This window comes from Neophocaena asiaeorientalis, unplaced genomic scaffold (genome assembly GCF_003031525.2).
Source record: "Neophocaena asiaeorientalis asiaeorientalis breed wild unplaced genomic scaffold, Neophocaena_asiaeorientalis_V1.1 scaffold174, whole genome shotgun sequence".
Taxonomy (NCBI): Eukaryota; Metazoa; Chordata; class Mammalia; order Artiodactyla; family Phocoenidae; genus Neophocaena; species Neophocaena asiaeorientalis.
The window spans coordinates 3,399,269-3,427,190 of NW_020174922.1; the positions used below are offsets into that span (position 1 = coordinate 3,399,269).

Consider the following 27,922-nt stretch of genomic DNA (forward strand, 5'->3'; position numbering starts at 1 on the left):
AGTCACAAGGCACCAAGCTGATCTTCCTGTGCTATGCAGCTGCTTCCCACTAGCTATCTGTTTTACGTTTGGTAGTATATATATGTCCATGCCACTCTCTCTTTGTCCCAGCTTACCCTTCCCCCTCTCCGTATCCTCAAGTCCATTCTCTAGTAGTCTGTGTCTTTACTCCCGACTTGCCCCTAGGTTCTTCATGACCTTTATTTTTAGATGCCATACCTATGTGTTAGCATATGGTATTTGTTTTTCTCTTTCTGACTTACTTCACTCTGTATGACATCTTTTGTCCTCTTAGGTAGGTTTATTCCTAGATACTTTTTTCTTTTTGTTGCAATGGTAAATGGGAGAATTTTCTTAATTTCACTGTCAGATTTTTCATCATTAGTGTATAGGAATGCAAGAGATTTCTGTGCATTAATTTTGTATCCTGCTACTTTACCAAATTCATTGATTAACTCTAGCATCCTTAGGATTCTCTATGTATAGTATCATGTCATCTGAAAACATTGACAGCTTTACTTCTTCTTTTCTGATTTGGATTCCTTTTATTTCTTTTTCTTTTCTGGTTGCTGTGGCTAAAACTTCCAAAACTATTGTTGAATAATAGTGGTTAGAGTGGGCAACCTTGTCTTGTTCCTGATCTTAGTGGAAATGGCTTCGGTTTTTCACCATTAAGGACATTGTTGGCTGTGGGTTTGTCATATATGGCCTTTATTATGTTGAGGTAAGTTCCCTCTATGCCTACTTTCTGGTGGGTTTTTATCATAATTGGGTGTTGAATTTTGTCCAAAGCTTTCTCTGCATCTATTGAGATGATCATATGGTTTTTCTCCTTCAATTGGTTAATGTGGTGTTATCACATTGATTGATTTGTGTATATTGAAGAATCCTTGAATCCCTGGGATAAACCCCACTTGATCATGGTTTATGATCCTTATAATGTGCTGTTGAATTCTGTTTGCTAGTCTTTTGTTGAGGAATTTTGCATCTATCTTCATCAGAGATGTTGGCCTGTAGTTTTCTTTCTTTGTGACATCTTTGTCTGTTTTTGGTATCAGGGTGATGGTGACCTTGTAGAATGAGTTTGGGAGTGTTCCTCCCTCTGCTATATTTTGTAAGAGTTTATTTCTTCTCATTTTGCTTAGCTTACTGTGTTTGGGGTCTCCTTTTCTCTGGCTGCAGGTTCGTAGTTCTCGTTGTTTTTGGTGTCTGTCCCCAGTGGCTAAGGCTGGTTTAATGGGTTGTGTAGGCTTCCTGGTGGAGGGGACTAGTGCCTGTGTTCTGGTGGATGAGGCTGCATCTTGTCTTTCTGGTGTCAGGTCCACGTCTGGTGGTGTGTTTTGGGGTGTCTGTGGCCTTATTATGATTTTAGGCAGCCTGTCTGCTCATGGATGGGGTTGTGTTCCTGTCTTGCTAGTTGTTTGGCATAGGGTGTCCAGCACTGTAGCTTGCTGATTGTTGAGTGGAGCTGGGTCTTGGTATTGAGATGGAGATCTCTGGGAGATTTTCGCCATTTGATATTACATGGAGCTGGGAGGTCTGTTGTGGACCCGTGTCCTGAACTTGGCTCTCCCACCTCAGAGGCACAGCCCTGATGCCTGTCTGAGGCACCAAGAGCCTGTCATCCACATGGCTCAGATTAAAGGGGAGAAAAAAAAGAAAGAAAGAAGACGGTAAAATAAAATAAAATAATGTTATTAAGATAAAAAATAATTATTAAAAAATTTTTTTAAGTATTAAAAAAGGAAAGAAAGAAGACAGCAACCAAATCAGAAAAGAAATCCACGAATGATAACAAGTGCTAAAAACTATACTAAAAAAAAAACAAACAAAAAAACCTGGAGAGACAGAACCCTAGGAAAAATGGTAAAAGCAAAGCTATACAGACAAAATCACACACAAAAGCATACACATATATACTCACAAAAAGAGAAAAAGGGAAAAAATATATATATATTGTTGTTCCCAAAGTCCACCTCCTCAGTTTGGGATAATTCATCGTCTATTCAGGTATTCCACAGATGCAGGGTACATCAAGCTGATTGTGGAGATTTAATCCGCTGCTCCTGAGGCTGCTGGGAGGGATTTCCGTTTCTCTTCTTTGTTCGCACAGCTCCCAGGGGCTCAGCTTTGGATTTGGCCCCACTCTGCGTGTAGGTCGCTTGAGGGCGTCTGTTTTTCTCTCAGACAGGACGGGGTTAAAGGAGCCGCTGGTTCGGGGGCTATGGCTCACTCAGGCCGGGGGGAGGGAGGGGTACGGATGCGGGATGAGCCTGTGGCGTGACGTTGCACCAGGCTGAGGCTCGCCGTGTGTTTTCCCGGGGGAGTTGTCCCTGGATCACGGGACCCTGGAAGTGGCAGGCTGCACAGGCTCCCGGGAGAGGAGGTGTGGAGAGTGACCTGTGCTTGCTCACAGGCTTCTTGGTGGCGGCAGCAACAGCCTTAGCGTCTCATGTGCGTCCCTGGGGTCTGCGCTGATAGCCGCGGCTCGCGCTGGTCTCTGGAGCTCCTTTAAGCAGCGCTCTTAATCCCCTCTCCTCGCGCATCAGGAAACAGATAGGGAAGAAAAAGTCTCTTGCCTCTTAGGCAACTCCAGACTTTTTCCCGGACTCCCTCCCGGCTAGCTGTGGCGCGCTAGCCTCCTTCAGGCTGTGAAGGTCCTTCAGGACCGCCAACCTCAGTCCTCTCCCTGGGATCCGACGGAAGCTGGAGCCTCAGCTCGCAGTCCCGCCCGCCCTGGCAGGTGAGCAGATAAGCCTCTCGGGCTGGTGAGTGCTGGTCGGCACCGATCCTCTGTGCGGGAATCTCCCCGCTTTGCCCTCTGCACCCCTGTTGCTGTGCTCTCCTCCACGGCTCCGAAGCATCCCCCGCTCCACCCCCCGCAGTCTCCTCCCGCGAAGGGGCTTCCTAGTGTGTGGAAACCTTTCCTCCTTCACAGTTCCTTCCCACTGTTGCAGGTTCCGTCCCTATCCTTTTTTCTCTCTTTATTCCTTTTTCTTTTGCCCTACCCATGTACGTGGGGAGTTTCTTGCCTTTTGGGAGGTCTGAGGTCTTCTGCCAGCGTTCAGTAGGTGTTCTGTAGGAGTTGTTCCGCATGTAGATGTATTTCTGATGTATTTGTGTGGAGGAAGGTGATCTCCACGTCTTACTCTTCCGCCATCTTGAAGGTCCTCTGCACAAGACTCTTAGATAGCCTCATCCTCCAAAGGGCAGACACAGAAGCAAGGAGAACTACTGTTGTGCAGACTGTGCCTGGGGAGAAATTCCAATGGCAGGTATTGGTGACATATCCTCTTCTTTAGCAGGTGGCAACCTGGCAACTTGTGGTTGTAGGTAGGCAGCCTCAGTTCCTTCCCACATGGATCTCTCCTTAGGGCTGCTTGAGTGTCCTCATGACATGGCAGCTGGCTTAACCCAGGATGAGTGATCTTGGGATCGCTGGTTTTCCTTAGTTAACAATCATCTTTTGATGTTCCCCATTAACTGCGCCAGTCCCCTCCCCTGTCCCGTGCCCCCTGGTACTTTAGCTCAGGGAGGAAGGAGCTCAGAGGGACTTGGCTGAATAAGGGGCTTGAGAGCCTAGGGATGAGTTTTAAGCTGCTTTCCCCGCAGTCAGGAGGAGGGACGCTGACGCTCCAGCCAGACCCCGCGCCTCCTTTTCGCCATTTCCCCTCAGGACGCTCAGGTCCACCCTGATTAGGTTCATTTTTATTTCCATTACTTAGGTATGACCAGTGCATCTCTTTTATCCTAGATTTTCTATAATTTTCCTTTTTTTCTCTAAATGAACTGGTGGAGTTGATTTTGGAGAGAATATGGAATTAAACTTTGTAATTTCCATTTGCTCCCTCTACTCCCTGCGACTCTGCTGCTATCCCAGGCAGTCTTTATTAATGTTTCCAATTTTCCCATCCATTTACTAAAGCTTAGCAACTGTCCCAAGTTTTTATGGTTTCTCATAGCTTTCTGGGTAAAGTTTAAATTCTTTAGCTTAATCATTTATTATCTACAGACTTCTCAAATTTCCATCATTTTCCTCTTCAGACATTCTGAATTATTTATACTTCCTTAGAACACATTACTCTATTTTCTGGCTCTTCCTTTGCTATATGCTAGTCTTCCTGCTTTTTCTAGCTGTAACTTGTGTCAGTTTTCCCTTTTCATAAAGGCTGTTGTACATCTGCTTCTAAGCCGTCTACTTGGCTCTCAGAGTTTCTTCCATCTTCCAGCTGCTCCCAGTGGAACACCATGACCTTTACTAGTGGTCTTTATATGGAGCTCTGGGGCACAGGCCCATTGATAAACTACTGCTGCCACAACTTGGCTATCAGTAGAGATGTGGTTGGAGCAAGCTACAATTCCCTTATTTCCCCATTCATTTATTTCTCACAGTACCACCACAGGTACGGCTGGATCAGACTTCAGAGAATAGTTGGAGTAAATAAAGGAAATTAAAGTACAGCAGAGAAACATTTAAAACCAAGACTAAGTCCAATTTCCCTCCTGCCCAAGGGAAAGCATTCAAGAAGTGGCCTCTTGTATACTTTCTTTACTCGTTTGTATTCAGGGTTGTACTTCTGAGCGCCTCCTTCTACTCACCGTGCACCTTTGGGAACCTCATCCCCTAGCCTCAGGACTGGTTTTGGTCCGGGGGTTACTTTCCTCAGCCATGTGTTTCGACAAGTTTGAATCCTTTTGTCTACTTCCTGTCAACATTGTCCACGGTAGGCTTTGACACCCAAATCTTGCAGGGTAGTTAAGAGTTTGTATGATTTTCTCTAAGTCTGAACACCTTTGAAGTCTTCCTGCCAATGTAAATTTTGGAAATGCCTCTGATTGTTCTAGTTGTTCGTGGATAACTCTTGAATCAGACACTAACTGTAAACCTTTCCCAAGGACCATTGTTAAATTTCAGACGGAGTGTGACCTGAACCAATAATACAAAGAGAAATATTTTCCTTAATGCCCCCAAAAAGGATTCTCTCATAATGAAGATACTACTTCACTTTATATAGAGCATGATTTTTCTCTGTCTCTGACTGACCCCTTTATTCAAATTGAACTCCCTTGGCCTGTTTTAAAAAGAACGAAGTCCGTGGACAAGCCAGGGCAGCTTATTTGGTTAAGTAAAGATTCAGCTAAAGCTGTTAAATCACCATGGACTAGATTAGATTAAATTTTATTACAAGGGTAGCTATTGGCTAGCCTCCTTATTGGTGGAGTTGAGTGTTTTTTGTTGTTGTTCTTTCTATTACACATCACACTCCCACTTGTCCTTTGCCATATTCCTCCAAAAGCCAGTCAACGTCATTTGGTATAAACATCCTTTTGTGCATCTCTGGCAATCTAGCATAGCTCCATCACAGCATTATACCACAATCATTGATTTATTTGTCTGTTTTCCTAGCGTGTGGAATTTAGTGAGCAATCAGTAAATGTTTATCGAATGATAAATGCATCAGTAAAAGAAATTGGCATCTGTTATCTTCTAAATTTACTCTATTTCAACAGTTCCTTAATGATTAGGTATAAGATTTCATGAGGAGAGCTAGTTTATTTTCTAGTGATTAAAATCCAGTGCCTGCAGTTAAAATTTCTGTGTGTTGCATATTAAGTTTTGAATTATAAGTATCTTGATCAGGAAAAAAGGACCAGAGAGCTGCTGAGGCCCAGCCCACAGTTAGTATTTACTCCCAGCACTGGAGCTGTACTTTGTACAGCTTTCTGTCTTGGGGAGGAAGAAACTGAAATAAGAGAGTATGCTCTGAGAATCAGTCTCCTCTCGTCTAGTAAATGGCAGATAGTCAGATGCTGTGTATTGTATTATTTATTTAACCCTTTGCTATTTTGACAAAAAGTTGTCTTTTTACATAGAGAAAAGCCTCTAATGCTGATGTGATTTCTGTTTAAAAGTAGGAAATACATGTTACTGAGGAATGGAAGAGAAGAAATTTTCTTTTTCTGAATATGTGTATTTATGCATAAGTATACAGGAAATTTACAAAGTATTTGTAAATGCATGTGCTCTGCTTTGTGTAAAGCTTCCATATAAGGGGTTTAAAAATTAATGTGCACATTTCTAAGCTGTTTGGCCCACTGTTGCTCTATCATATGTATTTTTTGGATATTTTAGAACATAGATCTTTCGAAGAAAAAGAAATAGTTGTCAGCAAAAGTTTTTCTTTTTTAAAAGAGGAGTTAATAAAATGCCTGTTTCATGATCAAATATATTATTTGACTTTTCTTATAGAAATTTCAAGAAATTGCTGAAAAAAATATGGAAAAGTTGAACCGTATTGAGAAGTCACATGAACAATTGGTTGTTGAAAACACACATTTCAAAAACTTGTTATCCCAGACTAAAAGGGAACAAACATCCTTGCTGGCGGCCTGCGCATTGATGGCTGGTGCCTTATATCCTCTGTATAGCCGATCATCTGCCTTATCTACACAGAGAGATTTTCTCCAGGAGCAGGTCAACACCTTTGAGTTGTTAAAATTGGAAGTTAGAACTCTAGCCCAGGCTTTGTCGATTGTAGAGGAAAAGAAGCAAGAGGAAGCCAAGATGAAGAAAAAAGCATTCAAAGGATTAATATGTGTATTCCGGAAAGGTGTTATTGCAATTTTGGCAGCAAACAGACTCAAGATTTTGGGCCAGTCGTGTGCCTCTCTTTTTACCTGGATGGAGAGTTTCAAAGAAGGCATAGGCATGTTAGTGTGTACAGGAGAGCCCAAAGACAAGCATAAATTTCCAAGTAAGATAATTTGTGCTTTTAAAAATCTGAGTCGAATGTAAGTGACATACGAAGTGAATATGTTGGGCAAAAACATAAAAAAATCATTTACAATGTCAAATCATGTAACATATGTACATACATATGTAGATATGTATGTGTGTATGAATAAGTGTGTATTTATAAATTAGGCTTTAATTTTTTGTTATAAACATTAAAATATAAAGAAAGTAGCAAATATATATGATTTCAACTTTGTCTAGCTTTATTATATTTGAATGCTCTTTTGACAGTAAATTGAAAAGTTTGTACAGCGATTTTTCAATAAAGTCAATCCAGAAACTCTGCCCTATTTAAAATTAATTAGCATAATTTACTTTCACTTTCTTTGAATTAGAATAAAATGATCAGAGTTAAAAATCTGTTGAAGAATTGAATGAAAATGAAACTAATGTAAGTTTTATAGCTAACTTTTTTGAATGCTTGACTATTCTGAGGAAACAATTATTTCAGTTTTTAACTTTTGAAAAGCAAGCTATTAAGTAAGTAGAGCTAAATAAAATTTCCTTCTCCCTTTTCTTTTATGATGTCAGTTACCATTATCTATAGAGAGGAGTTAATAAAATGCCTGTTTGTTTCATGATCAAATACATTCTTTGACTTCTCTTATATGGAAAAATTGAACCGTAAATAAAGTCAATAAAATCTCACATCTATTGTAGACTTCTCTGCACTAGGTGAAGTTCTACATACAAATTTTGATCTACTTCTTAAATAGCTAAATATTGCCATAATTTTAAAATGGATTTTAATAAATTTTTGTAGAATTGCATAATGGATTTTTTTATGTTTCTGCAGAACATCAAAAGGAGCAGTTACGTTGTTTGCAAACTCTCAGTTGGCTCACCAGTTCTGACCTTCTTGCTGCAATAATCAGTTCTATGGCTGAGTTACAGGAAGCTATTAGTAAAACAGGTATGATTCCCCTTTTTATGTCCTTGCAAAATACATTTAAAAAGAAAATGTCCAGAAATTCTTTATGGTACAAATTCTAATAAACCTTCAAGGAAGAAAATGTATTTATCTTTCTTTTATTCAGGTACAGAGAGATTACTAAATCTGTATTTAATGAAGTAGTGAATTAATGTAATTTTTGATGTTAATTTTGTCTTTATGGGGAAATTAAATGACACTTCTTGGTGAATACATTCACCTTTTTTTTTTCCTTTGTGATATGCTTTTCCTATGGAAAACTCATCAGTAGCTTTTTAATTAAGTACTACTGGTAATATTCTTTCAAATGTTTGAATCTTTCTTCTGTTTCTGGCCATGTGCTTTAGAAATCCAAATAATAACTGAATCAGTAGAAAATTTGTCTCTCTCATTTGGCAACATGTTTTTATTTTTTCTATTTAATTTTAAATAGAGTTAATTTAAATAGTCTGCTCCTTTCCACTAGGTGTGAAGCCACCTATAACCAGTGATTTCCAAAGGTCTAAAATGCCAGTTTATTTTTTCATGACTCAGATTGCATGGCATGTTTGTGTGAAAGGTTCAATGAAAACTAATTTCTCCACACTTAAAGAGTAACATACAGTTACCTACTGCTTAAGCTATGTCATTGGACTAATTATGGTCGTTTCAGACACATTAATAGAAAAAAATGTATAGTAGACTTGTTAATACTTGCCTGCGTAATGAAATATTCTAAGTATTAATGAAATGATAATTTGGGATGTAATTTAATTCTTCAGACAATTCTGTTGTGTAAATATAGATCATGTATTGTGATTTCAAACAGGTAAACTAGGCTCTTATAGTACAAAACTTATGATCCAAAGATTATTTTTAGGTTGTGGCCATAAATGTTGGTAAGAAATATGCATATTTTAATGTATCGGCAAAATCTCAACATACTGGGTTTGGAGTCTGAAATAAAAGTGCAAATAAATATATTTTAAGAATGTTGGTATTATAACTTCAAAGCGAAATTGTAACATTCTTGAAAGAACTTAATAAATTTTTGGGTTTAGTTTAATAAACAGATGATTTTTGTTAGTCATATTTTTTCAGGTATGTGGACCTAAAAGTAGATTGGCTTCTTAAGCTATCATCTTATTTATATTATTACTTTATTTAATGCATTTTTTAATCACTGTGCTATATGCTTGAGGAGATGAAAGAAAAAGATGTGACTTGATCGATCTTCTAGAAAATATACATAATGGTCATAAGAATAAGAGCGACAACTCATGAACAACTTAGGCAGAATGTAATCAAGGATTGGATGAGAAAGTACAGGCTTTAAATGTGAGAATACGCAGAAGGTAAAGCTCAATGTGGGCTTATGAGTATTGGGAAGGCTTCAGGGACTAGTGATTTAGTTGGGCCTAGAATGACAGTAAGTTAGAGAGGAGAGCTGGCATTCAGCTGCAGGGTATAGCTTAAGCAGAGATGTAGAGGTGGGAATAAGCATAGAATGGGAAGAAGGGACATTCAAGAGGTGAGAAAGTAAATCCATGCCTAGCAGGTCTGACTTATGGATAAAATATATTGTCTACTCTAACCATATTGGGAAGTAGTGGGGGAAAGGGTAGATCATTGCCATGGGATCAGATTGTTGATTTATGAAAGTAGGCAGCGATTTCCCCTGAGCACATTTTCTAAAAGTAGCCCCTTGTAACATTTTTAAGTTAAAATATTGACAAAATTTTTATTCAGACCCTGATAAAAATATGTGTAGGTAAGACCTGTGAAGCAGAAGGTAGACCAAGAGTGGTGTTTTAAGTGCCTGCCTATCTCTAGGAACAAGCTGTCTTTGATGTTAGAACCTGGTATGCCTCTAGCTTGAGGAAATAGCAAGTTCAGGAAAACTTATTTTTAGGCAAGCCTAAAAGGATACGGTCCAGGCAGATAGATAATTGTTACTGAACTAGTACAAAAATGATCAGTGTGGATCTTCTCCAGTGACTAGCTGGGCTTATAGAATAATTCTTTCAAAACATGATGAAGGGTTAATGTATTGTTATCTAGGCAATTGTGTTTTCAATTTTAAATGTATCCTAGTAGAAATTTTAGATATTTTAGCAGAAAAGGTGGGGAAATATTTTCAAAGTCTATGAGTGATTATCAACAGATAAGGGTAATAAATGTAAAGCCATAACAGTTTATACAGTCATGTTGAGTTTATAGTTTAAGTGTCTGAAAAATCTAAATAGGTGATCATTATTGTGTAGTAGAAAGAGCATTGCTTTGAATAAGACAGACTTGATATTATATTCAGCATTGCTACTTATTAGTTGTGTGAAATTGGGCAAGTTACTTAACTTTACTGGGCCTCACACTCTTTTCCCATAAATGAAGATGGTATCGTCTTCCCCATTGTTATGAGGAAATAATGAGATAATGCTTGTTGAATATTTTGTACGGTATCTGGTACATACTGGGTGCTAAAAAATATTGTTCCCTTACCACCCATCTCACCATGAAAGTAGCATTTAGCATTAATGAACATGAATACACACACACCTACCTGTATACATTTTTAGACTACTAATGATTAATTTTCTGTTCTAAAATTGCTAAATTGCTGTACAGTGGAGGCAACACAGTGTAGGGTTAAGCAGGTATTCTGCCTGACTTTGAATACTGACTCTGATGCTAGCCACATGACATGGGCAAGTTATTTAAACTCTGCTTCCCAGTTTCTTTATTTGTAGAGTGGGAATAGTAAGTTTTACCTAGCTCAGAGTTTAGAGGACTAAATGAGTTCATTTGTAAAGTGCTTAGAATGCCTTTGTTTACTCTTTCACGTACTTTTCTTAGTTCAGATGTCGGTCTTTATTAAGATTTATTGCATTAACTGAATAATAATGAAGAAATTTCATAAAAATTTAGAGTAAATAAAATGAAAATACATTAGTTTATCTTAAAATTTCAAGACCATTTACACGTCTCATACAGCTTCAACTTGTTAAAACATGGTTCTGTTATAAATTAGTATACATATAAAGATCAGGAAGAAATTTCTTCCTCTGAATATAATGACATTGGATGTTTGGGGGCATCACAGGTTTTCTTTCTTTGTACCTAATAGAAGACTCCCACTTAGAGTAGCTTACTCATATAAGGTTTTTTTTTTTTCCTCCCAAATAGTAAGTCTGGAGGTAGGTAGAAATCCAGACTATGTCTTTCTGCTAAGCCATTAGCATCTTCGTGTTTATGCCTCCTAGTTTTAAGCTGGTCACTCTGCTTTTAGGCATCAGGATTGTATTTGTGCAGGAAGGAGAAGGGAGGGACACAATGTGAAGACATTCATACATTGCTGGTGAGAATAAAAAATGTTATAGCTGCTTTGGGAACGAGTGGCATTTCCTCAAAATATTAAACATAGAGTTATCATTTGAACAAGCAATTCCCCTTCTAGGTATATATCCAAGAGAAATGAAGACATATATGTACAAAAACTTGTGCATGAATGTTTACTGCAGCATAATGCATAGTCAAGAAATGGAAGCAAACTCAAATGTCCATCAACTGATAAATGGGTAATGGACAGATATCCAAACAATAAAATATAATTGGGCCATAAAGAGTAATGAAGTACTGATGCTTGCTACAACATGGATGAAATATGAAAGCCATATGCTACATCACAAAAGATTGTATATAATATGATTCCATTTATTTGAAATCACATACCATATTATTCCATTTATTTGGAATATGCAGATTAGGCAAATCTAGAGACAGAAAGTACATTAGGGGCTGCCTAAGGCTGGGGAGGGGTTGGGGGTTATGGGAAGTGGCTGCTAATAGATATGGAGTTTCTTTTGGGGGTGACTAAAATTTTATAAAATTGCTTGTGGTGACGACTGCATAACTGTGATTATATTAAAAACCATGGATTTGTACACTTTAAATGGGTAAGTTATATTGTGTGTGAATTATATCTCAAGAAAATTGTTAAAAATATGAAGACACGTGTTGCTGAATATATCCCTTTATATCAGGAAGGCAAAAGCTTTCCCAAAAGCTTCCCCAGCAGACTTTTGCTGTTGTTTCATTGGCCTGGCCTGAGCTTGTTTCATTGGCCTGAGCTGAATCATTCACATGATTCTCCCTAGATGACTACCTGGAGATTGACAAAAGAGAAGGGAGAGTTTGTGCATGGAATGAATCAGCTAATCAACATCTGCAGTAGAGAGGATTGTTTTTGTTTGTTCTTTTTTTTTCAAATTACTTCCACTTCTACTACCTCCATTATACAAGAAAACAGGTCAATTCAGAAAACTTGGAAAAGAAATAAATCAGAGAACAACAAAACAAAAACAAACGTATTTTCCCATCGTATAGGGATAGTTAATGTAAGCATTTTTATGTGTTCTTATGTGTTCTTCCAATCTGTTTTATCCCTCTTTCTCTCTCTATCCATTCCCCCTTCCTTCCTCCCTTCATGCCACCTACTCATCCATCCACTAGCAGACTAACAAATGATATAAATGATATCATAGGCTACATACTCTTTAATATCTTCATTTAAAAATTATTCCGGAATACCCTCAAACTTATGGAAAAGTTGCAAGTAGTTCACAACGGAGAATTCTGTTTCCTGAATGGTCTGAGAACAGGTTGCTTACTTGATGCCCCATCACTCCCTCGTATTATAGCATGTATTTCAAAGACATTCTTCTGCGTAACCAGAGTGCAGTGATCAACATCAGGAAACCAACATTGATACATTACTACCATTCAGACTCCATTCAACTTCCCCTATTTGTCCCAACCACGTCATTTTTAGCAAGAGGATCTGGTTTAGAATTATGTGTTGCATTTAGTCATGTCTCTTTAGTATTCTTCAGTATGGAAGAGTTCCTCAGTTTTTCCTTGACCATCGTGACCTTGAAGATTACAAGCCAATTATTTGTAGAATATCCCTTAATTTTGATTTGTTTGTTTCCTCATGATCAGATTTAGCTTATGCATTTTCAGCAAGAATATCACAGAAGTGATGCTGTGCTTTGCTTATGATATACTATCATAGCTATAGTTTAAAAAATATCATACTTTTTGAGGATTTTTCTCTATTTCTGTTAATAATCTTCTAGAGAATGATTGTAATGTCTGGGTAATATATATCAGTTGGGCATTCCTTCATCTATTTAACCAATTTACAAAAGGAGGTTTTCATCATAGGGCAGGTATCAAGAATACCAGTTCAGCTTTGATTTGCAATTGACTCCTTGTCCCTTGAATCATCTAATACTATGAATAGTATCTTAATTCTTTCAGCCATGTGGGAAATTGAAATGGCAAAATCTTGGGAAAGTCTGTTTAGGAAATGTGAAAATTCTGAAATGAAAGAGGATATTTCTTAGAACTCTGATTTTTCTTCTCTGTTTCTTCTGTCTTTTTGAAGAACTTGCTGAAAATTTAAATCATATTACATGTCAGGACTACCTCTTGATGGCATCATTGTCACTTTTTTCTTTTTATTTACAATATTGTGTTAGTTTCTGGTGTACAGCAAAGTGATTCATATATATATATATATATAAATAAAATCTTTTTCATATTCTTCATATTCAACTATATTGAATATAGTTCCCTGTGCTATACAGTAGGACCTTGTTGCTTACCTAGTTTATCTCTAGTAATCTGTATCTGCTAATCGCAAACTCCTGATTTATCCCTCCCTCCCTTCCCCTTTGGTAACCATAAGTTTGTTTTCTATATCTGTGAATCTGTTTCTATTTTGTAAATAAGTTCATCTGCATCATATTTTAGATTCTACATATAAGTGATATTGTATGGTATTTGTCTTTCTCTTTCTGACTTACTTCGCTTAGCATGATAATCTCTAGCTCCGTCCATGTTGCTGCAAATGGCATTATCTCATTCATTTTCACTTTTTTCTTTTTAGCTCCAGGAAAACTAGTACATGTATGGCAATAGCAAGTAGTAGCTTTTAATATATTAAATAGTAACTATTGCTTCTCCTATTATCATTGTTCAAAAAAAATCAGTAAATCACTCTTTTGAAAAGTTAGGTGCTTATCTTTTTAGAGTAAGTTCTGAATTATACTATTAACTAATTAGGAGAGAAAGTTTTAAAATTGTCTAGGAGAGAAAATGAAACATGTTGGATATGCAGTAGAATATGGATTAAGAACCTGGATTCTAGATTTGAATCTGAGTTCCAGTGCTTACTATGTGTGTGACATTGGGAAAATCATTTCATCCTTCTTCATCCATCTATAAAATTTGGCTAAGGGTGGTTCCTAGCTCATAGAGTTATTAGGAGTAAATGTAACTTTCTCAGCCAAGTCCCTTTTATATGTAATTGTCCAATAAATGTTGTGTTATCTCTTTTTTGTGCACTGATATTTCGGTGGAACCTGTATATTAGTTTATCCCTTTTTGTGAAACTGGAAGTTCAATAGTGGTAGCTTGAATTCATTGCTCAGAAAGTGAGGTGTTTGCTAAAGGTAGATGCCCCTGCTGCCTTCTTAAACTTTGACGGTGTATTTACAGGCAGTGGGCAAAGACCCCAGTTTCCATGTTTCTCTGTAAATACTGGACAGGTGGCAACCTTCTTGCTTTCATTAAAGTGTTTGCCCACTTGAGATAAATTACCTCTTCCAGGTATCCAAATGGTGTGCCTGCAAGAGATCATTTACCTCAAACAGGGGAGAATGTTACTTCCACTGAAGGGCTGGGATATCAATCATTATAGGAGTGGACTAAGGAACCCTACAGATAGCTGAGCATTTTTATATGACTTGTTCAGACTGAATTTCTCGAGATAGAAACAATTGTGCTGATTTGCTTTGAAATATCTCTGAACAAATACAGGAGTAGATGGTTATGAGTAGAATGTTCATCCATTTTCTTACACATTTACGCACTTCAATTATAATTGAATTTTAATTATCTAGAGGATAGATGACTCAAATATACATGCTCCTGCTATTACTACTCACAGCTTTCTTTCATCGTATACTTTGAGTTAACTTTGTAGAGGTCATAGCAGCTCTTCCAGGTAAAACTCAGAAATCTAGGTTGTATTCGGCACAACACTGAGGTTTCATATTAGGAAGTTCAAAGCAGTAAGTAAAGATACTTGTACTAATAAGTAGTTATTAGTATATATTTGAAAGCTTAAAGGCTTTAGTGAATCCTAACAAAGAATAAAAAGAGATGTGTTACTCCAAGTTTGGTGGTCGACCAGCAGCATCAGCATTAACTGTGGGGTGTTAGAAATGCACAGTCTCAGACTCCATTCCAGAGCTATTCAGCCAGAATCTGCATTTTAACAAGATGATTTATAACCACAGTAAAGTGTGAGGAGAAGTAATTTAGAGAATTTTGTTATACACATAATTTCACTCATATCTGAAATTGAAATAAGTACAATCTGACCGTGGATCATTTTTAGTATTTGAGCTATTAGTGTCTATTTTGAGCCACATTTAACTTACTGACTTTTGTGACTTTTAAAATTATTATTCTTGCATTTTCCCATATTTTTTCAAACACTTTATTCTGAGAATTTTCAAACATGGAAAATGTGAAAGAAGTTTTGTTTTCTAAATTAAAATTTATTTGCCTATCATTCTTAAGAACAATTTTTGAATGAATAATTTATCCTTGGAAGTGTTCATGACTGTGTAAAATTCCAGTGTCACAATTTTCATAGAATACATTTATTTGTTAAAATAATATACAAAATCAAAATTATTTTAAGAAACATATATGAGGCTTTAACATATTTTGCAACTTATAGGCAGTTTGTAGAAAACTTTTAAGACCCTTTTCTTAGAAGATTTAGTTGAATATCCAGATACTGTCTAACAAAACGACACAATTATTTTTTAAGATTTTTGTAAAAGAAAAAAAGAAAAAATTTCCTCTCAGATCTATTCTAAAATAATACATGTGTATTTAAAAATATTTTAAACCTCCACCTTGTTCCAGAAAAAAAATTATGGCAGCTTACAGGTATTTGTAAAATATCACTGTAAGACAGCTCTTGTAATCTCCCTGAGAGTATGATTAATATTTGTGTCTACTTCTTTCAAGTTGTTTTGTGTGTATTTCAATATGACTGGGTCAATTCTATGTACCATTTTTCATTGTTCTTTTTCTCGCACTTATTTTAAATGGCTATAATAATCGTACCATCTCATTGGCTATTGTAATGGTTTAAACGAGTTATTGCATGTTGGCAGTGCTTGGTTTGTCACATATCTTTGTAAAAGCAGCAGTATTGTTCCTCATTTCCTACTCTTTAGCTCGGTATACAAGACCTTTCTTGATCTGATTCTCATTTATTCGTATAGTCTCACCTCCCTGTACTCTCACTGATAAAACTACAGTTTAGCTAAACTGAGCTGCATGTTGTTCCGCAGATAGGAGACGCTCTCTTATTTCTCCAAACATACGGAGCAAACCATTAATACTTTTTTTGCTACTAAACCCTAAGAGGAATTTATTACATGGATTATCATATTGAAAATATTGAATAACATTCACAGTTTATATCTTTTTTTTTTTTTTGCGATACGCGGGCCTCCCACCGCTGCGGCCCCTCTCGCCGCGGAGCACAGGCTCCGGACGCGCAAGCCCAGCAACCATGGCCCACGGGCCCAGCCGCTCCGCGGCACGGGAGATCCCCCTGGACCGGGGCACGAACCCACGCCCCCCGCATCGGCAAGCGGACCCCCAACCACTGCGCCAACAGGGAAGCCCCACAGTTTATATCTTTAAAGGCTACTTCATAGAAGATGCAGAAGTTTTTTTCTTGTTAGTGTTGCTTATGTTTTTCTTCAGTGAAAACTGAGAGCGTATTATATTATGGTTCTCTGAGTAGAGTAGTCCAGGTATGCAGCTTTCTTATTATTTAAGTTGACGGAGAAGTAGAGGCTGAAGGATATAGTTTTATGATTGTGTAGTGTATTCCTTAGATAAGGGAGCTCTTAATCTGGGGTTCATAGAACCCTTCTCAAAATGGTCCATGAATAGAATTCAGAGGGGGAGCATCTGTAGACTTGGATGGAAAATAATTGTCTTGTTTCACTAACCATTAATGAACATTTCCTTCAATTATGAATGGTGATGACAGACCATGATAATATTAGCAGCATGGTGACTTATTTACTAATAGAAATTACAGATATTTTCAAGTTGTAATACAGTTGTTGCAGCTATCTTCAGATATTGTTTATGCTCATCTTTGATGATCAGTAATCATGAGACTCATCACATACATGGTATGTAATCACAGTCTTCTATGTACAGATGGATGCTGGTGCAATGTAGCTGGCCATGTATCAGGACGATTGTACACCTAGTAGTTGTTCATCCATCCAGTTGAGCTTCTATATTCTTCATGTCTATGTTGCTTTCCAGTATTCCCTAAGTACAAAATTCTGTGATTTCTTTGAAAGTGCAACCTGCAAGCACCTGGAAACACTTTAGAACTCTTTCAAAAGTGCTACTTACGTTCCTTCTATCTTCATAACATCAAATTTGAACCATAGATTCACAATCGTTTTTCTTTCTTATATAAACGTATTGAATAAGTTGACCTAGCCAAAGATGAACTCACTGACTTTTGAACAAAAAACTTTCCACAATAGGTCTTCTTTTTTTTTTAATTTTACTTTTTTTTTTGCGGTACGCGGGCCTCTCACTGTTGTGGCCTCTCCCGTTGCGGAGCCCGGACGCGCAGGCTCAGCGGCCGTGGCTCACAGGCCCAGCCGCTCTGCAGCATGTGGGATCTTCCCAGACCGGGGCACAAACCCATGTCCCCTGCATTGGCAGGTGGACTCTCAACCACTGTGCCACCAGGGAAGCCCTATGCTATGTCTTTTTAAAAAATTTCAGTCTATATTTTAAATGTATTGTCTTATGCATAATATATTTATAATAAAACAAAATAGTTTGAAAACTGCATTTTAATAAAATTTGCTTCCTTTGTAACCCTACATATTTTGACTTAACATGTTTAAAAGTATTATGCTAAGAAGGGGATCCATAGGTTTTACTAGGCTATCGAGGGTATACACGGGACAAAAAATGAGCAAGAACCCCTGCTTCTTTTTAAAAAACCGGATACTATTTATTTATTTATTTATTTATGGCTGTGTTGGTTCTTTGTTGCTGCATGCAGGCTTTTCTCTAGTTACAGTGATCAGGGGCTACTCTTCCTTGTGGTGCGCAGGCTTCTCATTGTGGTGGCTTCTCTTGTTGTGGAGCATGGGCTCCAGGCACACGGGCTTCAGTAGTTGTGGCACGTGGCCTCTAGAGTGCAGGTTCAGTAGTTGTGGCGCATGGGCTTAGTTGCTCCGCGGCATGTGGGATTTTTCCCGGACCAGGGTTCGAATCCGTGTCCCCTGCATTGGCAGGTGGATTCTTAACCACTGCACCACCAGGGAAGTCCAAGAACCCCTGCTTTTGATAATCATTCCCCTAAATACCATTTGTCTAAGTCAAGATATGTTTTTGAGTAGTTCTATTATTGGGCATTTGTACCTATAGTATTATTTATAAATAACGCTGATAGAAACAGGAGCTACTGATTCTTAATCAGTGTTATAGGTCTCCTCTCCACATTGCCTAACACAGTGCCTTCATGCATATGAGTTGCCCTATAGCTAGCTGTTTAATGAATGAATGAGGAAGACAGTATACAGTGCTTTTTAAAATAGTTTTGTTATTTCTGGAAAAGTGTTTATGCTTTTTAAAAATTATCTAGAGGATAATTACATTTATGCTTGGTATAAAAACTTCACACAGTATAGAAACCTGCACAGAAGAAATAAAAATCACCCAAAAGGCCATCCCCAATCATTCTTAACACTTTAATGATTTCTACAAATCTCCCAGACATGTGTACCAACAGGTATACATACAAACACACCCAGTTTTATATGAGGGAGTCATACAATCATGCCTCATCATAATTTTGTTTCTACTCACTGGATAATAAATGTCTTTCCATGTCAATAAGGTAGGTGTACATCATTAATTGTATTTGATAATATACTATTTCATTGTTTACATAGTTTACTCTGAAAATTCCCTGTTGATGGATATTGGCATTTTTTCATATTTTTTTACTATTTTAATTAATATTATAATAAACTATGCTGTAATTAACATGTTTGTACATAAAATCATTTTATACTAGTGCACTTATTTCCTTGGCTAAACTCCTCAGAAATGAGTTTGCATATTTTACGTTTGGAAAGTATTGCCAGTCTGCCTTTTGTAAAAGTTGCTTTGTATTACACTCCTATGAACACTACTGAGAGTTCTGGCTTTCTCATAATGCCTTTGGTACATGAAGTTTTAACAGTCTTTCTTATTTTTATCAATTTGAAAGGCAAAAGAAACTATGTCGTTCCTTATTTGTAATTTTGACTGTTTGATTGCAAATCTTTTCATTTGTTCTATACCCATTCATATTCTTTTACACATTATCTCATTATGTTCATATATGGGTGTGTGTTTGTTTCTTATAGAATTATAAGAACTCCTTGTGTATCACACATATTAGCACTTTGCCATATAGTGTAAATAATTTTTCCAGTTTGTATTTTAATTTTGTTTGTGTATTTTTGTATGGTTAACATTATTAATCATTTACTTTATGGTTTTTCTTTTGGTGATTTATTTAGAAAGGCTAGCCTCACCGCAGGTGGTGTTGCTCATATTTTAGTCTAGTATTTTTGATTTTTACATTAAATCTTGGATTTTATCTGGAATTATTTTCAGAGAAGTAGTGAGGAAATTAATAATATTTATTTGTGTATGGATGACCAGCTAGCCCCAATACGTTTTAATTCCATCATCTGTCTTTTACCTAGTGAATTAAGATATGCCATTTAGTATATATTTATTATACGTACTTGGATCTATTTCCCGTCTCTCCAGTCAATTCCATTAGTCTTCCTGTCTCTTCTGGTATTGGTATCATACTGCCCTTTTCATGTGTATTTCTTGAAGTTTTAAAATATGGTAAGACATTCTCTTATTACTTTTTGAAAATAGTATTTTGGGCTTTTTTTCATAGTATTTTTAGTTTCATCTTTAGATAGAACACAGTTTTGAATCTTACCTTAATGATTGGCTCCCAAGTTTGAAAACTGATTCATATTTTCAAATTACAGCTCTTTGAAAACAGGCATTTTTTTGCTCAGAAGAGTGCTCTAAGATTGTGATGTGTTGGGGTCACTTGAAAGGAGTTATACATGAAAGGGATAATAGTGAAAGATGCTCCTGGAAAAGTAAGCAGGGATCAGATCATGTAGGACCTTATGAGCCATGTTTAAGCTTAGAGTTTGACATTTATTCCCAGATCTGAAGAGACTCACTGAAACTTAAGCAGGGGTTGTGACAAGATCCTATTTGTGTTTTAGAAGTCATTTTTTCTACGGTGGAGGATGGATTGAAGAGGGGAAATGACTAGAGAAGAGTAGGGAGACCCTTGTAAGAACATAGGTGAGACAATGCCATGATTACAGAAAAAATTGAATAGCTGGTAGAAATGTGATGTGATTGGATGTGAGGGAGATGGCAAGAAAGATGGAGGTGTCAAAGATGAGAAAATGTTCCCAACTGTCTAGAACTGAGTTGAATTTTAATGCAGTTAACATTACTCATGATTAACATTTCTAACATTATTATTACCATTAGGCATTATTATTATTATTATATTCATGACTCATATTATTATTAAATTAAATAATGACATATTTACATACATATTAATTAAATAATTACTCACTATTCCCTTTTTTTCATTAAAGGCATGTTTCTCAATCTGAGTGTGAGGATTCCATTTTAATAAGAAATCACATTGTAGACTGCTCTTCCCACACGATAGTTGTATTTTTAGCAGCAGTTGACTTCTGCAATGTTTCAAAGGACTTAATTTTATTACTAACAACATCATAAGCATATATTATTCATGCTACATATTTTTTTAGGGCTAAATAAAGGTCAAATGGCAATACTGCAGTTGAGAGTGGTGGAACTCTTATAATAACCTTTCAACCTCCCCTCCCCCCTGCCTCAAAATCTGTAATTCACAGGTTTAGAACTACTGGTCGAAACAATTCTCTGTGAATTTGTTTTGAAGATTTTAACCTCAGATGTGCACTATTGCCCCTTCTATTGGAAAAGGTAGTTGCAGAACATAGAGTCCTCTTCCTTCTTGAAAGATATGCTATTAGATAGGGGAAAAGTGATTAACAAATGTATTTAGCATAAACAAGAATTTGTTAAATGTAACAAGTCAAACATTTTAACTAGTCTAGACAAGTTTAGACATGAGGAATTTTAGTGACATTGTTTCTCTTCTGTATCATTATACAAATAATTCTACAACTATGTCACTAGAGGATTTTTTTGTTTCTTCATTTATTTAATATTGAATTAATTGTACTCTATACTGTATAATGTGAAGTATATCGTAAAAATACTTCTTATTCATCAAAGCATAAAATTATGCTTTGTGCTCTTTCTGTAATTCATTGAGAGTAGCAGTCAGTAACTTAGAATGTATGCCTCTTTCCCACTTGTTAAAAATTCAAAGGAATGCCTTATGGAATTATACTGCCACTTAATTTCACCTCTCAGAGTGGTTAGTGTCTACACAACACATTGCTATGAGATAGTAAAAAACCACTATTCATTAAAATTTAATTATAGTTGATTTTTGCTTCTAAAGGCTCTTTATCTGTGAAAACTATTATTTTTGTGTTCCTGAAAATTTTCTAGAACAATGAGCTTTTATCTAGCTTCCGTGAGATGGTTTTTTCTGACATAGAAAACCACTGATGGTTTATTGGCGTTGACCTTCTCAGTCAGTGCTGCTCTTCAGTTTCAAACCATGTGTTCTTAGAATTGTGGAACATTTTTCTCTTGCATAAAACTGGCCAAATATGCTTTTTGTGCTTATGATATAAAGACAAGATTTAAACTAACTCCCAACAGCAGAGGTTCTTGAAATGTAGAATGGTATACTGCATAATTTAAAGAGTCTCTCCGTGTTCATCATTTTACATGGATAGTATTGTAACACAAGTAATGACAGATTAAGACATGCCCAGCAGAGGGAAAACTAAATTACACGACTTTTATTAAGGCATAAATAAACCTATTAACCATTATTTGGAATACCAATTAGTAGAAAGAACACTGACAATTTTATTTATCAACATTAAATACAGTTATTAATTACAGACCTGATGAATCCAGCAGTAAGCAGGCCATGTTGGATATGCTGGGACCTTAAGTCCATTATATGAGAGGGATGATTACCAAAATCCTACGGGGAAATGAGTAATTGTAGTTGTAAAATGTTAATTGCCTTGGAATAAGGCAAGTTATATTTTCTTGTCTGAGAATATAAATAGTGTGACATTAAAGTAATAAGCTTCAGTAGTTGTAAATAGAAAACGAATTTGTTAGGTTTTAAAACAAAGAAAGGAGTGATGATGATTTTTTAGTGTCATAGTGTTCAATATGAATGACATACTGTAAATACATGCAGATTTTCTTTAGATGCATTATTTAGTAGGTGGGCTATTTCTTACATAGTGAAAGTTGATATAGGCAGGGACTTCTTGAATGGATTTCTACAGGTGGATGGGAATGATATAACTGAGAAAATATTTTCATTGTGTTGTGACTGGCAGTGTTGTGAAATGAACAAGAGACAATTCTTATTTTTCTGTGCTTTTTTTCTTTTTCTTTGAAGATCCAAATTCCAGAATTTGTGGACATTTGCTTATAGGAGCAGCCAAGAGTTCTTTTGCAAAACTCATGGATAAAATTAATCTGGCAATGGACAGTATACCTTTGCACAGGAACAGGAGTATTAGATATGTGGTAGAAGATTCCCTGGTTCAGAGGCTGGCCCGTGGACTTCATAAAGTAAACACACTGGCCCTGAAATACGGTCTACGTGGCCACGTGCCCATTTTGGTATGTATGCAATTTCATTAAATAGGGATTTTAGGACTTGTAAATTTAATTCCGAATCAAATTTATTTGTAGTTTATATTAGTTGTACACGAGTGTAGGTAGATTTCTTTTAGATTTCATGTAATAGTTTAATATGATAAATAAAAGAACTTCCAAATAAGTATCCATAGTATCAAAATACAAAAGTTCTGGCATGAGTTCTGAATTAACTGTTCTGTACGAGTATACTGCAACAGAATTGTGTGAGACATAAACAATTATCTTTTCTGTTTTCTAGCCATCTAGATTATTTCTTTTCTTCATTTTTCATTTCATATAAGGCAAATTATTGGTCACATAAAAAAATAAAGCCTTCATTTTAAGTTTTAGTAAGAGCTGGTATTGTTTTCTGTATAACCTAAGTTACATTTAATTTGGTAAAATGACCATTGCTATGGACTTACTAGTAAATCTGAAGTGACTTTTTGTAAAATTGCTCTTATTTGACAATAGAAAAGCACAGCATCATTACAGAAGCAAATATTTGGATTTACACAAAGACTGCACACAGCAGAAGTGGAGCGCCGCTCACTACGCTTAGAGGTCACAGAACTGAAACGAAATGTGAATGAACTGAAGAAGGAGCTTGACAAAACCCAGGGTCTTCAGATGCAGTTGAATGAAGTTAAGCAGTCAGTAAGTATATATGATTTAAAAACTATGGCTTTGGTGAGCTCTCCTCTGATATAAAATATGTATGATATACATATGTATATAAAATATCACAGGGCAAATATATATGTTTGTTTTCCTTAACTTTTTATTATGTTTCCTTTTTCAAATAATCAAATCCCATTAATAGAATTTCTTTTTCTTTAGAAAAATTCCCTTCTAAAATTCCCCAACAGTAATGTATTATACATTTCAAATTTGCTAAGAGACTAGAACTTAAATGTTCTCACCACAAAAAAGAAGTAATAATTATGTGACTTAATAGAGCTAGCTAGGGCTGCAGTGGAAATTGTTTTGCAAGTTAGAAGTGTATCAAATGAATACATTGTACATCTTAAACTTAAGCAGTGTTGTGTGTCAATTAAATAAAAAGCACAGCATCATTAAAATCATCTCAAAAAACATTGAAAAAAAAGATTTATTCCTGATGCTTAAAGGAGTACTGATTGTGTCAGCAGAGCTTATAGCCCTGTTAAAATGTATACTGTGACTGAAAGTATAGAAAATGATTAAGCTGTAGTTAGGATGGTTAACTGCTATGGCAAATAAACTTTGGTTGAGTAACTGGCCCGCAGCAAGAGCAAAGAACGTGTTCCAAGAAATGTTTAGTGTGAATTTCTTCCACTGAAGTGTAGAAATAAAAATAGGATTAATTGAAATAATAATTGAAGGAATGATGTATGTAATTTTTATATTTGACATCCAATTATGTAGTATAAAGTTATAAAGTGATGATTTCTAACATTTAATGATCATGTTGAACATGTATTAGGCACTGCCCCTAAGCACTTTAAGGTGTTGATTCATTTAGTCCTCTCATATCAATAATAATTCAATAATATTATTATCCATTGTTTTTTTTTTTTAACAGATGAGGAAATGTAGGGCACAGAACAGCTAAGTAACTTGCCGAAAGTCACTCAGTTAGTATGTGGAAATGACAGGATTTGAACCTCGGTATTCTGACTCCAAAACGCAAACTTATAACCACTTCACTAAAGTGTTTAATGTTCATATCCAGCTATGTTAATAAAGGATCGTTTTACTAAAAACAGAATAGATGGGAAAATGATGCTGTTTTCCTCTTTAAAAATCAGGGAGTGTGCCTGCAACCATCATCTTTCATTTATTTCAGGCAAAGTATACAGGAGGCAAACAAAATAGCTTCTTATAGTTCATCTAAAATTGTAACATAAAGGGACACATCCTGCCCACCAAAAGTGATTTAGTACCTGCACTGTTTTGGAATATCATGTTCATCTACTGACAGGTGTTCTTTAATAGCTAACTCCCATGATCATCTACTGACAGTTGTACTTTAATAGCTAACTCCCATGATCTTTTTATTGTTTTTGGTTTATTAGCTCCATACAACTGCTTTCACACACTATCTCTTTCTTATTCTGCATTGCTGTACTTGTTTGACCCTATTTAGTCACAGAAGAGTGAACAGAATTGCGCCAGTCTCTGGGAGGGATATATGGACAAGAGAAAGGCTAACATTAGCTAAGTTTTTAGGTAAAGGAGAAATTTTGGAAGAGTGGGAAGAAGTCCTGCAAAATGACGGGGATCTTCATTTATAGAGGCCAGGTAGATTGCAAAGAACAGAATGTTCTGATGGCAAGGAGTGGTAATTTAAAACGGAATAACAAGTAAAAGGTAGAAGAAGTACAGAAATACTTGTTCACAAGACCCAGAGAAGTGCTGTGCCATTAGCGAATAGAGGGATGTTAAAAAGTTGACACCTCAAATTCTTTTCAACAGTGGGAAAGTTATCAGTCTTAAATAGATTTATATACACTTAGTGTGATTAAGAGACCTGCATGGTTTCCTTTAGTTTTCCACATACATTTCTCAGGTTACCTACCATTTGTGAAACATTTCTGTTCTTTGTACCTCAAGATCAAGGTGTCTCTTGCCATTTGTTGTAACTAATTTTTGTTTGTTTAAGAGTTTTGCACAGGAGATAATACAAGTATGTCCTGTCCTGGATTCCATACCCCTTAAGAGATGGCCCCTCTCTAGAACTGTCAGTTATTCCAGAGCAGATGCAGTCATGATATTGTAAAAGTTGTGCAGAGTTTTATTGGCAGGTGTTTATATATGAATAGATATTCTTTTATTCAGCAAATACCTACTGAGAAGCTACTGAATGCCAGGCACTCCTCTGTGTGATGGGTGAGCAAGCTGAAGGAGGTCTCTGCCCTGTGGAGCTCACATCCTTAAATGTGTGGTTGGTGGAAGGGTGCGGACAGGCAGTAAAAAAGTGAACAACTACCTAAGGTGAATTTAGATAATGATAATGGCTGTGAAGAAAATACAAGAAGATGGCAATAGCGTGAGTGGTGGTGGGAGTGAGAGAGGTATGGTGTGGTAAGGACTCTCCAAGGAGAGGGTAGTTTGACCAGGGAAACCTGAATGGTGACATACACTGAACACAGACTTTCAGGTAATCCTTTAAAAGCATTTGAACTTGTTAAAAGCTTTAATTCCCACATCGTTATCTTTATAAAAAGTGCTCATGTATCAAGATTTAAACCGAGCGTTATGGATTTACTTAGAACATGAATATTTCCTGAGATTTTATTTGACTAAAAATTATAAATTTGGGAGTATAGCTGTTGTGCTTTAAAAATCAGAGTGATCTGGGACTTCCCTGGTGGTCCAGTGGTTAAGCCTCCACGCTTCTACTACAGGGGGCATGGGTTCGATCCTTGGTTGGGGAACTGCATGTTGCATGGCACGGCCAGAGTGCTGTTTTTTATCTTGACTTAGGAAATTAAGAAAAATGAATTGTACTTTTGTCATATATCAGATATTTAAAAATGTTTGTATTCTCTTTATGTTAGCAAATAGAGTTCTGAAGATTAAATGATACAACAATGCAGTTAGCTTATAATTAAAATTTCTTTCTTTGTTCAGAAATTGATCACCCATGAGAAGTTTGCAAGTGCATGTGAAGAATTGAATAATGCGTTACTACGGGAACAGCAGGCTCAAATGTTATTGAATGAGCAGGCACAGCAACTACAGGAGTTGAATTATAGGCTTGAATTACATTCCAGTGAGGAAGCTGACAAAAACCAAACTCTTGGAGAAGCTGTTAAGGTAGAAAACATCCCTCGCATAAGGGTTTATTTCTTCCAGGTTTGGGTCTTTGAGGGAATCATGTACATGTCTTGAACAGGGAAGAAATCCCAAGATATGAAATTTTATTCTGTAAGAACTTATAAGGATGGGACTTCCCTGGTGGCGCAGTGGTTAAGAATCAACCTGCCAATGCAGGGGACATGGGTTCGAGCCCTGGTCTGGGAAGATCCCACATGCTGCGGAGCAGCTAAGCCCGTGAGCCACAACTACTGAGCCCACGTGCGACAACTACTGAAGCCCGTGCTCCTAGAGCCCATGCTCCACAACAAGAGAAGCCACCACAATGAGAAGCCTGTGCACCACAACGAAGAGTAGTCCCCGCTCGCTGCACCTAGAGAAAGCCCGCGCTCAGCAACGCAGACCCAATGCAGCCAAAAATTAAATAAATAAATTTATTTATTTAAAAAAAAAAAGAACTTATAAGGATGCAATGAAACATGGTTCTGGGACCTCAATTCCAAGCTTGATTCACGTGTATTGAAGACGTAGAAGTAGGCTTTGCCGGTTGGAAACCAAGTAGAGATTTTGTTTTTGTTTTTGTTTTTTGCGGTACGCGGGCCTCTCACAGTTGTGGCCTCTCCCGTTGCGGAGCACAGGCTCTGGATGCGCAGGCTCAGTGGCCATGGCTCAACGGGCCCAGCCGCTCCGCGGCATGTGGGATCTTCCCGGACCGGGGCACGAACCCGTGTCCCCTGCATCGGCAGGCGGACTCTCAACCCCTGCGCCACCAGGGAAGCCCCCAAGTAGAGATTTTTCCAGTAATAATTTTATTCTTTGTTTCACTTATCTTCATTTTTTCCTGTCCTTAGTTCTTTTCTTTTTCTTGTTTTATGCCCTCCAAACATTGAAAATCCACATGTCTTTTGGATGTGAAAGGTTTTGGGTCTAGGTATCTCTGATTCTTATATTAAGTGTTTGAGGAGGGGGCAGTTAGAAAGAGTTGGTCTCCCTGTCATTTATTTGTGGGAAAGGTGTTTAGAAGGGAAAAAAGAAGTTACAATAAAATAATTGTCATTTAGAAAACTTCATTAATGGATTTAGGACTACGATACCTTTTGGAAATGTTGGCTATAAAATGTAATAGAATTATAGATTATGATTATAGTATGTGTAAAATTTTTACTAGTGACGTTATACACACTGGAATGGAACAACGAATTCCAGGAAAACCAACATGATGTAACACAGCCTATATAGTAGGTATCATGTATCATACGTAATACAGTAAACAACTCCGAGTTGGTATATAATTTATTATAAAAATAATATATATTTATTCAATACTAATACAAATGCTAATAATAAAAGTCAAAATTTGTCGAGAGCTTACT

The 27,922-nt window shown here is 36.7% G+C and overlaps 1 protein-coding gene across 1 annotated transcript in view; it reads left to right on the plus strand.

Moving 5' to 3' along the window:
- The window catches only part of CCDC171 (coiled-coil domain containing 171), a 336,015-nt gene that overhangs the window by 160,782 nt on the left and 147,311 nt on the right, over positions 1-27,922 (plus strand). The window contains 5 exon segments of the mRNA XM_024760469.1: positions 6,251-6,755; positions 7,593-7,709; positions 22,504-22,730; positions 23,223-23,405; positions 26,364-26,549. Of these exon segments, the coding sequence (XP_024616237.1) occupies positions 6,251-6,755; positions 7,593-7,709; positions 22,504-22,730; positions 23,223-23,405; positions 26,364-26,549 (1,218 nt within the window).